The following is a 17,653-nucleotide window of genomic DNA, read 5'->3' as shown; positions in this document are numbered from 1 at the left end:
ACTTAAGATATATTGCAACACGTCAATGGATAAGCGTAAGAAGATGGGGCAGGCAGGTGTCCTCAGTGACTTACTCAAGAGCCCATCTAAGCTTGGAACCAATCCTGAGTGAAAGCATTCGCTATACATGTTGGATTAGGAAGAAATAATTTTTGATCCAAATTCATTATTCTACTAGCAGCCCTATGATGTGTAATGTCTAGTGTCTTCATGCTCAGCTACGAACAAGCTGTAGGATGCCCACTGTCATATACACATAGTCAGCAAATTAGTGGGAAAGAGCAGGAAATTGCTAGACAGATGCGAGAAACCAGTAGGCGTTATAGTCTAGAATGCTGGAATGAAAAGCTTCATTTGCTTTTCACATGCCCCGTTCCTTATTATAGGCAAAATTACCAGTGTTTTTTTCTTTATTCAGTTCATGCGGATGTATCGATAAACCTGAAAAATGATCTTAAATGAGTTCTGTTAATGTTCCTTTCTCATCTATAGACCAAGATGAGTGCGAAGAAGGTCTACACGACTGTGAAGAAAAGCAGATGACCTGCAAGAATCTCATAGGGACATTCATGTGTATATGTGGACCAGGGTACCAGCGCAGACCGAATGGTGAAGGATGCATGGGTAAGTGTGACAATAGCTGTAGCAAGTACCTAGTGAGAGATAATAGGTAAATATTGTCAAATGTTCCCGTGAAATTCGGATAATTTTATGGAAATGAAGGTTTGAGTATTTTTGCATGTTAGTACTTGGAAATAATGCTTTAAAAAATAATTTATCTCAAGAGCTGTGTCTACAAAAGACATATTTAATACCGATATACCTATTGCATCTGTGATGGGTTTACATGTGTAGTAAGTAGGTATTAGCATTCTGATGTTTTGGCCCGGTATAATATGAATGTTCTTGTTTCTTAAGATGTGAACGAGTGCAGTAAGCCAGGATTATGTGAAAATGGAAAATGTCTGAACACAGTGGGCAGCTACAAGTGTGAGTGTGTAGATGGATTCAACGCCAGTGCTACCGAGACAGAATGCATCGGTGAGTATAAAAACACCATGGTATGTTTCATAAGGATATAGGTGATTTAGAAGGAAAATATATGTATATATTTTTTTACTTTTATGTGCAGTTTTAGTCCAATAAATATGAAGCATAATTAATGCAGACACAGTAGACTATAGAAACAAAATGAACAGTATGTGTATAGTGTTTGATGTCGTCCCTCCACTGGTACTTACCATATTGTATTTTGTATCAGACAACAGACTTGGATATTGCTTCACTGAAGTACTACATACCATGTGTCAACTTGGTTCCTCCACCCAGAACTCTGTCACCAAGTCTGAATGTTGTTGTAATTCGGGCAGAGGATGGGGTATTACTTGTGAGATCTGCCCCTTCTCCGGTACAGTGCAGTTCAAAAAGCTTTGTCCTTATGGCCGAGGGTACACAACAGGTGGAGAAGGTATGGATCTTGTATTATATTGTTGTATATATTGTATTAATACTATATTGCATTGTAAATGATAATTCTGTTCATGACCCTGATGTTTAATATATATTTAGAATATTTACCTGCATTTTGGATGGTGTGTTAAAACAGTACTGGAAGGAACCACTAGAGCGCTCTGCGGCAGTAGGTCCAGCAAAGAAAGGGTGCCTCTACTTGGTAATTATGAGGCACCTGTCAAGTTTTTGGTAAAAAGAGTTGGCTTGCCACTCACAGTAGGTGTTAAGCCAAGGTTGAGGAGTAGCCCAAACTGGAGCTTGTGAGCTTCTGGGACTGGGGCACCCAGACTGTGTGTAAGAGACGCCATAAGTACTACAGCCCAAGAATGGGTAATGGACTACGTTTATGATGAACTGTGTTATGTGATGACATTAGGCCTGGTAGACAGGGCAAGTCTTATGAATAGTTAGTGCCCAAACGGTCAGGGTTGATTTGTGTACCAGTTTAGTGGACAGTGTGAACTGCCAGGAATCATTGCTCTGATGGAAGTAAAACTGCCTGTTGCCAGATTTTAAAGACGTCCCACTTATAAAGTGTGTTCCTGAGAGTGGTGCCAGTTCCCTATTGTTAGAATGGTTAAAGGGGTATTTTTTCATATATTTCTTGGTATTTATCACTCTGTCATTTGACCATTGATATATAAGTTCTTGAAGAAATTAATTTTAATAGCACAACTAAAGCTGTGGATGTCAGGAAACAAAATTCCCTCTAAGCCTTTGTAGCTGCTGAACGGAGGAGTTAGGGAGCTGGGCTTCGTTCCAAAGGTGGGCAATCTGTTAATAGGAGTTTATTCAGATTGTGCGATCAAGTTGTGTTTTTTTAATTGCAATTAATTCAAAACTGTTCCAAAATAGTGTATTTGTTTGTGAAACTGCTAGAAAACTGCCACATTGTAATGTAATTTCATGGCATTTCTGTTAAAGAAATAAAAACGTGACTTTACTATACTGTCTGAATAGACAAACAAAATGTGCACGCAAAATACGTGCATGTGAAGGAAGCCCTTGTACTCAATGGGGTCTAGTCACTGCATAATGCATGCACAAATTTTGCATTCGCAAAGCACTGCGCATATTCGCCCCCATGACGGAGGCCTTACTTTTAATGCTGCATAGCTGGAAGGGGGGTCCAGAAGATCCTCTCCTGCTTGCCGCACCGCGTTGTGCAGGAAGCAGGCACTCTCACCTCGCTTTCCTCATTGCTCCAACTGCTGAGCTGAAGGGGAGGGCTAGGCTCCAGCATGTAAAAGAAGCCTAGGAGCGCGGCTGGATGGACATGTTCTCATTGGTGGCAGTGGACAGTGAAGGCAGAGCGTCCGTCCCCAGCTCTCTGCTGTTCTAGCACCTCATTCTCCTTTGTTTTCCTATATGTTGAGAAGAGTATTCCTCCGCAGCTGTCAGGGTAAAGCCGAGCAGGCTGTTGTTACAAGGAGAGCTGGTGAACTGTGCTGCCGCACAGCTTAAAGGGAACAGTGGCAAGAAAGAACATCTTCCTGCATCTAATTTTCCCTTTATTTCTTTAGATATTGACGAGTGTCATGTACTACATGGTGTCTGCCGGAATGGACAATGTATCAATGAGAAAGGCTCATATAAGTGTGAATGCAATCCTGGCTATACTCCAGATTTGACCGGCACTTCTTGCATAGGTATGTATGTTGGCAAAACAAAAAAGATAAGTAACTAAGTTTTGAGTACCATTTTAATATTATGGCCCAGTCAATAATGGTATACAAGAGACAGTTCCATGTGTATTTATCTATCTCTGTACTGCCTCTTCATTGTTCCATTATATCATTACACTAACCATATTGTACATTTACCTCTACGAGTGTCACATACTAGAAGGATATTATTATACCAGATTTCATTTTTCCTTTCAGACCTTGATGAATGTTCTCAGTCTCCCAAACCCTGTAACTTTATCTGTAAAAATACTGATGGAAGCTTCCAGTGTTCCTGCCCTCGTGGCTACGTGTTGCAAGAGGATAGAAGAAGCTGTAAAGGTAAGCATGAGTTATGTATTGTGTGTAGGATAACATGCTTCATATATCATACATCCTACTAGTACATATTAATACATATAGTAGACCTGTAGTTCTCTCTGGACAGACTAACCCAGGGAGACACATGGGTCTGCATTGGTGGTAGGACATTTTTAATCAAGACTATACATACTTTCTTGCATTTAGATGCTTTGGAAGCATACAAAATTGGTTGCAAATGTGTACATTACCTTTAAACATTTATTATGGTTACATCCAAAACAGCACAATAAATACATTGCTAATCTATTTGTCAGTCTTTGTATAGAAAAATGAAATGTAAAATAATTAAAAGGGTTATCAGGGTGAACTCTTGTGGCCCCCTGCTGATTAGCTGATAAGATGCTGCTGTCAGCCCAGCCAGAAAGCTCACAATGCTATCCATGCAGCAGTAGTGCAGTGTGGTATTGCAGCTCAAGAGAATGAAAGAGAGCTGCAATACGCAAACCGGCCACTGCCAAATGCACAGTGTTATGAGCTTTCCAGCCAGCTGACAGGGGCTTTTTTTCAGCTGATGAGCAGGAGTCCTGGGTGGCAGATGCCTGCCAGTCTCCTATTGATGACCTAACCTAAGGATAGATCATTGATAGCGTTCGTCTGGAAAACCCCTTTAAATCCTATCTGCCTAGAGAGGTTAAGGCTGGTTTAGGCACAACAATTATCACTCAAAAATTCTTTTGAGCAATAATCGTTGTGTTCTTTTTGCAGTGCAAGGTGATCGCTCAAACGTTGAGCGATCACCTTGCACTCCAATCGGAGGATGCAGAAGACAAGTGGGGTGGCCCCGTTTTTCTTCTGCATCCAGCTGTTCTCTGCTCGGAGCACCCGGCTGTTATGGAGAACACAGCTGGACCACTCTGTGCTTCATACCCTGCCTGTCGTCAGGGAGCTGGATACAGCTGAAACAATAGTATCAGCTGTATCCCGCTGTGAATTCCTGATAACTGATTGCTGATCTTTCACCATCCTGAAATTCACTACGGCTTAACGAAAACTGCACAATGTCAGTGCAGTTAGACAATGATTATCACTCAAAAGATAACTTTGTGGGATTTTTGAGCAAAAATCGTTGTCTAAAAGGGCCTTAAGATATAGATTTTCATTATATTTACATATGTTTACTCAGATCTTGACGAATGTGCAACCAAACAACATAATTGCCAGTTTATTTGTGTCAACACAATTGGAGGATTTACATGCAAATGTCCACCTGGATTCACTCAACATCATACTGCTTGTATTGGTAAGTGCATTTGTGCAATAATCTCTATTCTCCATGCTACTGATGTCAGGAACAAATGCCAGTCGCACTGCATTATATACTATATAACTCAATGTAATAATTTAGGTGTTTTCTAAAATGGGAAGAAAATTGAGTACATGGAGGAAATTGCAAAAAACAGGAAAATAACTGGCACAAACATAAATTTGCTGTAGCTCCAGTGTTTCCCTATAGTCAGTGTTTACCTTTCTACATCAATGAAGTGTTTGTATACCCACATGACCACTGCAGTCAGTCAATGACCTCAGTGGTGTATGAGGCCAGTGACTGGCTGCAGCGGTCTTGTGGGTATGTCGGAACATCATTGCTGCAGCAAAATAAACAAAGACCAACAGGGAAACCATAGCGGCTGTGGATATATCAGGTGAATATCGATTCTTTTTTAATGCCATTTCCTCTATTTAGTCAATCTTCCAATCCCATAAAATTCCTTTAAATTTACGTAAATTTGAGACTGCAAGTTGCATTAAAATGTTGTTTAGAAAATGTAAGTAGCTTCATTTGTCAGTAGTCTTTAATTCTAGGAACACAGTTAGGGCTTATTCACACGGCCATATTTTCTATCCGTATACTGTCTGTGTATTTCAGCCAGCATATGGACTTGGCAACTCCACAAAACAAAAAAAAATTAAGGTTTTATTCCGATGGATGAGTGCGAGTTGCAATGTTTGGAAATGCAAATTATAATAATCTGGAAATACACTTGCTAAGGCCCAGACACAACGATTATCGCTCAAGCGACTTTTGAGTGATAATCGTTGTGTCATATGCAGCCCAGGATGATCGCTCAAGATGAGCAATCACCTTGCACTGCCAGCCGAGGATGCAGAAGACAAGTGGGGTGTCCCTGCTTGTCTTCTGCATCCAGCTGTTCCCCACTCCAAGCGCCCAGCTGTCATACAGCTGAGCGCTCGAAGCGGAGGATGCAGAAGACAAGTGGGGTGTTCCCGCTTGTCTTCTGCATCCAGATGTGTTCTGCATGGAGCGCCCGGCTGTTATACAGCCGAGCGCTCCGTCCTGGGTATGGAGAGCGCAGCTGGACCGCCCTGTTCTTCATACCCCGCCTGTTATCAGGGAGCGGGATACAGCTGAAACAATAGTATCAGCTGTACTCCGCTGTGAATCCCTGAAAAGGCTAATCGTTGTCTTACAGCACGCTGAAAGACGACGATGAGCGATGGCATAACAAAAACTGCACGATGTCAGTGCAGTTACACACGATTATTGCTCAAAAGACGGCTTTTGAGCAAATCTTGAGCGATAATCGTTGTCTCTAAATGGGCCTTTAGTGTTCTGCTATTGATTATCAATTCTAGGGCTCCTGCATACAGTTGTATTGCAGCTCTATAAAAGCTCTGAGTTGTATGAAGTGGAGTGTTAATATGGCAACATACAAGGTTATGGTGCCAAACTGTATCTCTGTGTACTTCTAATTTCTTATGGAGGCGAATTATGTTTGTTTCTGATTCATGAATTCAAACAGTCCAGCATTTGCTTTCCTCCCTTTTATTAGTTTAACATGTTCAGAAACTGTATTATGGGTTTCTGGTGAAGAACAGGAAACTCAACATAGCCTATAATTTCTATTTTATGTAGTAGAGCTCACAAGGTTTAATTTCAACAAGCTCTTGTTCATTAATTATCCCAATAACAAGCACAGTGGACTACCCCAATGTGATATTTAGCACTCAATGGCAGCTTTCCAATATATCATGTGACTCACTCTTCAAGTTTGGAAAATTGAAACCATAAAATGTAAAGTCACGGAGAAAGTTAGGATCTTCTCTAATAGAAAAGTGTAATCCTTTCCTTATTACAAGACTGAAAGAAGATAAAGATGGATAGCGCTCCAAGAAATGGATAAGACGTGGTTGTCAAAAAATACAGTGAATGTACGTAAATAAATAAGGGGCAATCGTATGTGGAAGGTGACTCACCCCGTGACGCCGGGCCCGTCTGTAGGGTGCCCGTGCGTCAGTATCCAAGATGGCGTGTCAATCCAGAAAGAAATTCCTCGCACCGGTCTCACGAGACATCCTGAGGAGAGCGTCTTGGTTGCTCCCGGCGATGAAAAAACCACCACGGGATAGAGATAGATCAATGTGAAAAACAGAAAATTAACCAGCGCTCCGGTGCTTTGGAAAATGGCAGATGATGCAAAGTAGTGCAAACGAGGTGTATATGATGTGGATGTTACTTACTTCGCAGGGGTGCTAGTGGTTAAGCACCCCTGAATCCAAGGTAGCAGGCAGAATTCAGAAGGTATATATAATAATTCCTTTTTATTGCGACGCGTTTCGGCCGTTATATCGGCCTTTCTCAAGCATAAAAACATCTACAACATGCCTGCATTATATAGTGCAGGTAACTAACAAACAATTGCATGGCCTGCAGACATGATGGTGCAATAGGTTAAACAGAAAACATGGACTGGAATATACATCAAGGGGTTAATGTCAATAATCACTTATTCGATATATATATAAATTCAGAAATTCACCTATCTATATACTCCTCATGAACGTGTGGATTAGATGATAAAAAATATCCAAAGAGTTCCTATATATACTATTATTGTCTTAAACCGATGCCAGGTCTTATTGTTAGCCTGTGGCATAATTAGCAGGGTTTGACTGAGGTGGGTGTGGAGATCACATGATCATAATGCCATAATGGTGTCCTAGCAGTTTAAAGTTTAAAGAGAGAAAAAAAAAAAAAAAAAAAAAAAAAAAAAGGACAGATCTTAATGGGAGTTTAATAACATTAATGACATTCCTAAACCTGTTGCTTGCTACCGCTAGGTTAACAGGGTTTGACTGAGGTGGGTGTGGTTATCACATGATCATAATGCCATAATGGTGTCCTGGCAGTTTAAAAAGAGAAAGAGGGGGAAAAAAAAAAAAAAAAAAAAGGCACAAAACAGATCTTAATGGGAGTTTAATAACATTAACGACATTCCTAAACCTGTTGCTTGCTACCGTTAGGCTAACATACACGCGGGCTTCTAATGCGGTTCGTGCTCAATACCGCAGCGTTAATGTTGCCTTGGTGACTCTGGGATGGCCGGCGCGCGCACTTCCAATATATTGGTCATCCAGAGTAGATGCATACCACATATACATGTAGTTTTTAAATTGCATATAAGTTCTAAATAACAGACACTCTACCATCAGATTATAAACTTAGGATCATCACAATATATATGAATACAAGCATCTCCCATGTACATAGTTTCTATATATATCTCACAATTCTATGCAGCATATACAGAGGTGCTGTGGGTTCCCAAGTCTAAACCTTCATTTTACCTGTTCCCGTCATATACTTGTTAAATAGTACACAGAAATGGTCCTGCAGTATATTTATTATTTATTATTAGTGTAAAGTTAATTTTGGTATGTTCCTTCTCTGCATCCATAATGCACTTCAGCCAAAAAATGTATAGATCCAATTTTCTATTCATAATGCCCCTCGTTTGTAGCCATATGGTATCGTGCAGCCAATATTGTTGGGCTGCACTTACTAATATTCTATAGCTATTTTTAGTAATGCCATCATACTTAGATAGCACCTACGGGTGCGTTACACAGGGAAAAGATACTCGGAACATATTCCATGTTCCATGAGATTCTTACCTGTAGATCAATGAGGGATTTCCATGTGTCTAACGACACCCCTCTAAGACTTTGTTCTATGAACTAATATAAACGCCGCGGGATGGACCATTGAGGGACTTTGACGCGTTCAGCGTCACTTTCTTAAGACCCCGCCCCATAAGTCACCATGACAACGTGAATGCTGCGGTCCGGAGCGCCATTACTCCATCGCACACGTCACTGGAAGTTCGCGCACCAGTCATTCCAGAGTCTCCATAGCGACCCGAACGCCGCGGGCAGCACGCAAAGTCCCTACCGCGAGCGTCATTGGAAGTGCGCGCGCCGGCCATCCCAGAGTCACCAAGGCAACATTAACGCTGCGGTATTGAGCACGAACCGCATTAGAAGCCCGCGTGTATGTTAGCCTAACGGTAGCAAGCAACAGGTTTAGGAATGTCGTTAATGTTATTAAACTCCCATTAAGATCTGTTTTGTGCCTTTTTTTTTTTTTTTTTTTCCCCCTCTTTCTCTTTTTAAACTGCCAGGACACCATTATGGCATTATGATCATGTGATAACCACACCCACCTCAGTCAAACCCTGTTAACCTAGCGGTAGCAAGCAACAGGTTTAGGAATGTCATTAATGTTATTAAACTCCCATTAAGATCTGTCCTTTTTTTTTTTTTTTTTTTTTTTTCTCTCTTTAAACTTTAAACTGCTAGGACACCATTATGGCATTATGATCATGTGATCTCCACACCCACCTCAGTCAAACCCTGCTAATTATGCCACAGGCTAACAATAAGACCTGGCATCGGTTTAAGACAATAATAGTATATATAGGAACTCTTTGGATATTTTTTATCATCTAATCCACACGTTCATGAGGAGTATATAGATAGGTGAATTTCTGAATTTATATATATATCGAATAAGTGATTATTGACATTAACCCCTTGATGTATATTCCAGTCCATGTTTTCTGTTTAACCTATTGCACCATCATGTCTGCAGGCCATGCAATTGTTTGTTAGTTACCTGCACTATATAATGCAGGCATGTTGTAGATGTTTTTATGCTTGAGAAAGGCCGATATAACGGCCGAAACGCGTCGCAATAAAAAGGAATTATTATATATACCTTCTGAATTCTGCCTGCTACCTTGGATTCAGGGGTGCTTAACCACTAGCACCCCTGCGAAGTAAGTAACATCCACATCATATACACCTCGTTTGCACTACTTTGCATCATCTGCCATTTTCCAAAGCACCGGAGCGCTGGTTAATTTTCTGTTTTTCACATTGATTTATTACAAGACTGAATAGAGCTGATTTATATCTAGCGGAGTAGATAGATTGTTATATAACAATCTATATTTACCAGGTAGCCTCATCCACAGCCAGCTGAAGCCTGTTTAATGATATTAGTTCTGCAAGTTCCCATTATTAGAGGTAGGATTTCATAAGTTCAGACATTTTAGTAGGTTTAAGAGATCAACTAACCAAATCTAACGGTAGGATGGTCTTGATTTCTGAGTAGTGTATAGGTTGGTCGGTATGTCGTATATCCTTTCTGAGGTCCTAGAAAGTTTTGGAATGTATACGTCGTTTTTTAGCTCACATTGTGACATGGAGAATTACAATGCCTCTGTTCAGCTTTTCTGTATCTGAGCATACATTATTGGCTATCCGCTGACATGTTTGCACAAAGGTAGTTTATGCTTATGAGTCATACAACGTACGGCTTATTTTTTTCTAAGTGAATTTTGACTCTAGCATTTCCTGATGATGTCTTAAGGTGGCCATAAACCTTAGGTAGCTGAAGCCAACTGATTGTTTGGCTGACAACTATACTCCCCCCACCCCCCCCCCACATCCATACACATGTATGCTTGTATGGGTAGAGGAGAATAGAGTCACTACCAGGCACTCCTGGCGGTGGCACATCTCCTGCGAAAACAAATAATTGGGTGTTTTCAAATCCAACATGCCTCAATCTTTCTTTCCCCATTCATCAGCCATGTAGTTAGACTCCAGATACTCCTACACATATTAGATGGTCAGCTGATTGTGCCAAGATTAGCTGTTGAGGCCGACATTAACCCTTTCCAATCCAATTTGTATCCTGGTTTTCCTAAGGGGCGTACTCTTTTTCTGCCATTATACAACGGCGCTATATGGTGGCTAACACCAGTACTGCATGAGGTGACATGTTGGATAGGCTCCGACAGCAGAGAGGCTGGCAATATACAGTATGAGAACCCCGACGGGCGTCTTCCAGTATCGGAGTTGTACAGCCTTAAATCCTAATGTCTTTAGACGTCAGACAGTGGATTGGAAAGGGTTAATATGTATTGGTTCCTTTAGTTGACTATCTTATTTTTCCTTTGAAAAACTCTGTATCTCAGGGTTGTTCCTTACCATGCTTTCTTTCCCAGGGTGGTAGTACAGTCATTGTTCCTTGGTCCTATGGCTATTGTTTCTCTTGACCTACGAGCAGTTGTTGTTGATTTGTAGAAATCAGATGCTACACCAGTCCTGGCTGCTCAATGCAATACATTTTAAATATTGTTTTCCTAGAAGCTTTGAAATCATGTATGGTATTTAAGCACATTTTATTGTAATTATAGTATAAAAGGCAGTTATTTTTGGAGGTCCACTTCTTTCTCCACCTTCTCAAATCCTTTTTTTCCTCCTATGTACTTTAGATAACAATGAGTGCGCCTCAGAAGTGAACTTGTGTGGAGCTAAGGGTGAATGTCAGAATACTCCAGGAAGTTATGCTTGCGAGTGCCAGCGTGGATTTTCACTTGATCCAAGTGGATCATCATGTGAAGGTACAGGAATTTCTTCATACTACAAATATATTTGCATAAATCCATTCCTTATAGATATCATGCTATATTCTGCAGGAACTAAAATGCCTAAAATGAATCAAACCATCATAAATACATGACCCGGCAAAATGTTAAAAGTGTATTAAAAGTTAAAATGAAAACTTTAGCACTGTAACATCTTTGTAATAAATCTCTGTTGCATTTCTTTATGTGTCTCCAGAATGTTTTACATATACTAATTAGAGACACACAGCTAATAATACGTTAGTGCACTGTATACTGCATATTGATGGTTTCCAGAAACAAACTGAAAAAAAAATATATTACAAGGATGCCAGATTATACATTTGTTGGCTATGAAGTCAAAAATAGTGTGACAGGTCCCTTTTAGAAACTGATATAATTTATATCACTGTGCCAATAATAGAAGTATAACACTAGACCCCAAGTTATCATGTTTCACTTTTTTTTACCTACTTGAGTTGTTCTGCATTGTAAACACAAATCCCACTTCTTTCTAGGCTCCAAAATGTATTGTACTTGTGTAGTGTCAGTTTAATCTTGCCAATTCCATGCCCTAGAGACTGCCTAGGACTTGAGGTCCTGAGCGGGGCACTGCAGCGACGTCCCTAGTAGCTAGTTGGAAGAGGAGAGTATTCGTATTGTTAAGTTAGCCAAAAGAAACAGCACAGTTTATTTTTGAAGGAGCTCCTTTCTCAATTATAGGATGGTGGCTGGTACAAACTGTAGTGTCTAGTACAATGTGGCCATGCCGGCATAACAGCTAAAACCATCCGGCTGCCAAAAATTTAATAACATTTGATTTGCCTTGTATGTTTTTTGCAAGTAAGTGGCTGAAATTTCAGTCTGTTTTTACATATTCTGTATAGTTCTCTTTATCATTTGCCTACAGACAGCGCTCTGTAATCACCAAATTCTAAAACTATTTAAAAACAATTTCATTGTTTTTGTTAATTAGACGTGGATGAATGTGATGGAAGCCATCGCTGTCAGCATGGATGCCAGAACATCATGGGTGGATATAGGTGTAGTTGTCCACAAGGCTATCTTCAGCATTACCAGTGGAATCAGTGTGTGGGTGAGTATTTCTGCTTGTGATTTTGATGTCATTTATATCAGGCTCAGCTAGTAAAACTTTGCCGAAGATTCCTTGTAAGATAGTAGAATAAAAGCACTAGAGTACTAATCAGACTTAAAGCAGATTGGGTGTAGTTGAGCCAGTCATGGTTATGTACTACGTATAATACTCTTATCTACTTTTTGGGAATTGTGAAAACAAGTCTAGGTAAAGTAAGGGTGGTTTCACATCTGCGTCGGAACCTCCAGCCTTTTTCGTCTGTCCAAAATCCAGACAACTGGGCAGAAAGCTGGAGGACCCCATTATAGTCAATGCATTCCACCCGGCGCTGTTTGGTTCCATCCACCACTCGGCCATGGGGATCCCCCCTTCCTGCTCCCCAAATGGAGTAGGAAAGCTGAATCGCCAGCATAGATGTGAAAGATTAACTTTGTTGTTGTCCAGTAGTGCTAGAAATAAGCAGGGCTGTGACCAAACTTATATTTATTAATAATTAAATGGTTGTTCGCCAGATGTATATGAAGAGGCTTAGTCAAAATTGAACATTATCATGCGTGTGGAAAAGGTGTACAACCTGCACATATGCATGTGAAAAATTTGTAAAGAACGCTTTCCCCTCATTGTTTTATTTTTTTATTTAAAGCCCCACACGTTTAGTATCGCTGTGTCTGTAACAACTCATACAATAAATTGAACATACTTTTAAGCATGCATGGCAAAGGTTTCAATAAAAATCTTTTTAAAAAAAGCTGAAAATGGAGCCAAAATACTTTTCTTATTCTTGAGCATTTCACCTCCCCCAAAAAATGCAATAAGGCTACCTACACAAGAGTGAGAAACTCACACGAGTTTTGTGTGTTCCGAGATGCAGGAAACCCGCTCGAATTCCTTTGAATGGAGTCATACATATGTGTGATGTTTTCCCTCACAGACGGAGGATTGGAATTTCAGAAAACTGATTGCATGAAAAACGCTTCCCATCGGCGGGTAAAATGTACATCAACAAGCACGCCATTGGATGGGGTTTCTCAGCCCAATATCGCACTCGTTCTGTGAACGTAGGCTTAAAGTTATTTTTAAAAAAACCATATGTTCCCCAAAATGGTATCAATAAAAGCTACAGTTCATCATGCAAAAATAAAAAGTTATGGGACTTTGAGTACAGTGATGCAAAAAAAAAATATATATATATTCCAAAAAAGAGATTTTATTGTGGAAAAACCTAAAAAAAAATATATGTAATTTTGGTACTGTCATAATCATACCAACTAGGGATGAGCGAGTATACTCGCTAAGGCACTACTCGCTCGAGTAAGGTGCCTTAGCCGAGTATCTCCCCGCTCGTCCCGAAAGATTCGTGTGCCGCCGCGGGGCGGGGAGCTGCGGGGGAGTGCAGGGAGGAACGGAGGGAAGATCTCTCTCTCCCTCTCTCCCGCCCGCTCTCCCCTGCTCCCCGCCGCAACTCACCTGTCAGCTGCGGCGGCCCCCGAATCTTTAGGGACGAGCAGGGAGATACTCGGCTAAGGCACATTACTCGAGCGAGTAGTGCCTTAGCGAGTATACTCGCTCATCCCTAATACCAACCCATAGAAAAAATGATCATGTCACTAATGCTGCATGATTAACGATGTAAAAAAAACAAACTAAAAAAAACAATAACAGAATTGATGTGTTTTTATTAATTTTTGGGGGGTAGGAAAGGGAGGAAAAAAAAGTTATGCAGTAAATTATATGTACACATAAATTGGTATGAATAAAAATTGCTCGACACACAAAAAGGAAGCTATGTTTAAAAATCCCTGAAAAATCATTGCATCCCTAAGCCCAAAATAGGTCATATCCTTAAGGGGTTAATAAAGCTTTGTTCTATATTTAATTCAATTTATTTGGATTTTTTATTATTGTGTTGCAAGTGCAATTTCCAATACTATTCTACTTTTCCCCCTTGCCTCCAGTCTCCATAATGGAACCGGAGTGCTTTCCCACTCTGTTCTTAACACATAATTGCGTATAGGTGCTTTTAAGCCTAGCTTCACATGGGAGAGCACGATATTGGCCCGTTAATTCTGCACCCATATCGCAGTCCCCACCATGTGAAATCCCCAATGGATGCAAGGCATATTCATGGCAAAACAGCCTCGCATCACTCCGGGGAGGAAGCAATCCTGCACCGCGGCAGAGGATCACAGAGTTTCTCCCATTGCTTTCAATGAGGCTGGTGATGCTGCCAGTGGCCCCATTGAAAACAATGGGCGCTGTGATGTGAGAGCATGCAGCAAGATAGAACATGCCGCGATTTGTGTCCCGCATAGCATGGCATCATGGTGCCATGCAGGAAAACATCATTCATGCGTATGACCCCATTCAAAAGATGAGATTCAGATTTGTTGGTCTTGCAGCACACCAATCTCGCGTGATTTTATCGCCCGTTTGAAGCCGACCTAAGGGAATGTTCACACGTTGCCGATTTACTGTAGATTTTGGTGCAGGTCTGTAGTAGAATTCACCCCTTCAGGGCTTAGTCAGACGGGCGTTTTTTGCCGCGATTTGCGCATGCGCATGCGTCCGGCGATTTTTTAAAACCATTGCTTCGCAATGGTATCGGACACATGAGCGCTTTTTATGCGCTCGTCCGAAAAATTATAGAACAAAAAATCGCAGATCGCACCTATCTGCGATCTGCGATTCCTGTTCGCTTCTGTATATGTGCTCAATGGGGCCGGCGGCAGCAGCGCCGACCCCATTGAGAACATATAGAAGACAAATCATTCTTCTCTGCCACAGCTGTAACAGCTGTGGCAGAGAAGAACGATGTTTGCCCATTGAATTCAATGGAGCGGCAATACAGCCGCTCCATTGAAAGCAATGGGCTGCCGGCGTGCGCGGGGTTAATTGTCGGGAAGGGGTTAAATATATAAACCCTTCCCTGCAATTCATGCTAAAATGTGTTAAAATAAAAAAAAATTGTATACTCACCTTTCCGCTGCAGCCGGAGTCCAGCAGCGGCCGCTGTCAGTTCTCCTGAACTGCTTCTTGGCACTATTCAGCCGGCGGGGCTTTAAAATCCCCGCCTGCTGAATGATCTGCTCTGATTGGTCACAGCCTGACCAATCAGAGGCCGGTTTCACTCACACACCCATTCATGAATTCATGAATGGGTGAGTGACTGCTGCCTCTCAGCGCTGAGCCAATTAGGGGCAGGTCTGACTCACATCCATTCATGAATTCATGAATGGGTGTGAGTGAGGCATGCCTCTGATTGGCTCAGCGCTGAGCCAATCAGGGGGCAGGTCTGACTCACACCCCCTTCACACCCACTGCAGGACGGCTGCCCGGAGCTGCAGGCAGAAGGTGAGAATGCAATTTTTTTTTATTTTAACACATTTTAGGATGGATTGCAGGTAAGGGCTTATATATTTGAGCCCTTACCGACAATTCATCCCGGGCTCGCCCGCAGCGCATTGCTTTCAATGGAGACGGCTGTATTGCCGTCTCCATTGAATGCAATGCGCTGGACAGCTCCGGCCCGTTTCTAATGAAACGCGGCTAGGAGCAGATTTTCGGGCGATTTGCGGGCGACTTGCGCGCACCGGTCACGCGATTTGCGGATGCGCATCCGTCATGCGATCCGCAAATCGCGGCAAAAAACGCCCGTCTGACTAAGGCCTCAATTTGAATTCAATTAAGAGGGTGAAATCTGCTGCAGATTTGTACCAAAATCTACAGCAAATCAGTAAAGTGTGACCGTACTCTAGGGGTGAGTTCACATGTAATAGGATAATCCAGTGTTAAAATCTGCTAGATGCAGAATCGATGGCAGAATTAAGCTATTTTCAAATCTGTGTCAAAATCCGCATGTTAAACGTGTGTATTTTCAGTACGGTGAAATATTCAGTTACAAGCAGAAGCAACCCAACTCTTCCTGCTACTAGGGGTAAAAACTAGTTCTGCATTTAGTTTATGAGCAGTGGATGAATGGTGCTTATGGGGGACATCTGTCTGGCCGCTGGCACAGGAATTTTAGTTTAAACTCACTTTTTCGGAGCTTTTTACTTACAGAAATCCAGCTGCAAATATTGTACAGCTAAACGTTAAAAAGCCTTAAACATTAGCGCAGCAGACTCGTAAAACATAAATGAAACATTACCGTCTTTAAATGAGGATTGTTTAATGGATATATAAAGGACGTGTCACACAGGACGGAATTGTCCGCAGGACACAGCGCATATGCGGAATATGACGTGTTTTTTAACTCTGGAATGCATTCTGCGGAACATCTTATTGAATTTCTTGCATTTTTTTTAACGCAGACTTTAATAGCAGAATTGCATTTCTTGAATGTTAGAAATCTGCTGCAACAATTCCCATTAGAAAGGTTTTCCTCTGCGGAATCCAATCTTGCGGTTTTGAAGTAAAGACGCACGGATTTTAACAGGTGCAAAATCCAATCCCCATAGGGATAACATGGTGACGCAGAGGTATCTGCACTGAATAATTCTATCCTACATGAAAGGTCTCTGATGGGGTCAAGCTATGAAAAAAATACCTTCCATTTTAGGAAGCATAGGTATATTGAAATATCAGCAGGATCAAGATAGATGTAACGTGCATTGGGCCAGTCTGAAGAAATAGTCTAAGGTTTGCACTTTCGGTCTCTTTAGTTGGCCGATGTGGAGTTTATATGTCAGCCCATATAAGAATAAGCCCATAAGTGTTGCGGTGGTCGCATTCTTCTATAGACTACTGCAATCATCATGTGGCTCAGAGACAGTTACATTTATGTTGTTTAGCTGTAAACTAAACTGATCCCAATAACAGGAAGTGTTCTTCCGTGTAACATTTGATGGTAACAGATGTTTTCGGCGTGCCATCGGCGAGTGAACACATGTGTGTCACAACGACTGTCTTCGCTATTGTATTTTTAATAGACATAGAAAGATATCCTGTTTCCAGACAAATTTCCAAATTTCTTCTTCTGTTGTCTACAAGTATTATTAATAACAGAACAGTATTGCCCATATGAGATTCATTTAACCAAGATTGTTTGTTTATTTCAATGTTCCCGTAGAAAAGGAAATTGCGCTCTCCTATTATCTCAGTGGAGGTTTACATCTCTTTAAAGGGCTAGTCTGGTATTAGGGGGGAAGAAAAAAACTTTTTTTCCCCCGAAACAGCGCCACTCTTGTCCATGGGCTGTGTCTGGCATTGCAGCTCATTCCCATTTACTTAAAAAGCATCATGGCCCTTTAATTTAGTAAACAATGGGTGTCCGAGTTTATAGA

General features: G+C 41.2%; 1 protein-coding gene across 1 annotated transcript in view; it reads left to right on the top strand.

Annotated features, from left to right (window-relative positions):
- FBN1 (fibrillin 1) overlaps positions 1-17,653 on the top strand; it is a 209,834-nt gene that overhangs the window by 183,961 nt on the left and 8,220 nt on the right. Inside the window, exons 56-63 of the mRNA XM_066592616.1 lie at positions 493-624; positions 919-1,041; positions 1,262-1,468; positions 3,036-3,161; positions 3,396-3,518; positions 4,684-4,800; positions 11,144-11,272; positions 12,252-12,371. Of these exons, the coding sequence (XP_066448713.1) occupies positions 493-624; positions 919-1,041; positions 1,262-1,468; positions 3,036-3,161; positions 3,396-3,518; positions 4,684-4,800; positions 11,144-11,272; positions 12,252-12,371 (1,077 nt within the window). The remainder of the gene's footprint in view (positions 1-492; positions 625-918; positions 1,042-1,261; positions 1,469-3,035; positions 3,162-3,395; positions 3,519-4,683; positions 4,801-11,143; positions 11,273-12,251; positions 12,372-17,653) is intronic.

Source organism: Eleutherodactylus coqui, chromosome 2 (genome assembly GCF_035609145.1).
Source record: "Eleutherodactylus coqui strain aEleCoq1 chromosome 2, aEleCoq1.hap1, whole genome shotgun sequence".
Classification (NCBI taxonomy): domain Eukaryota; kingdom Metazoa; phylum Chordata; class Amphibia; order Anura; family Eleutherodactylidae; genus Eleutherodactylus; species Eleutherodactylus coqui.
Note: the sequence above shows the minus strand (reverse complement) of the source record. Positions and strands in the feature narration are given on the sequence as shown.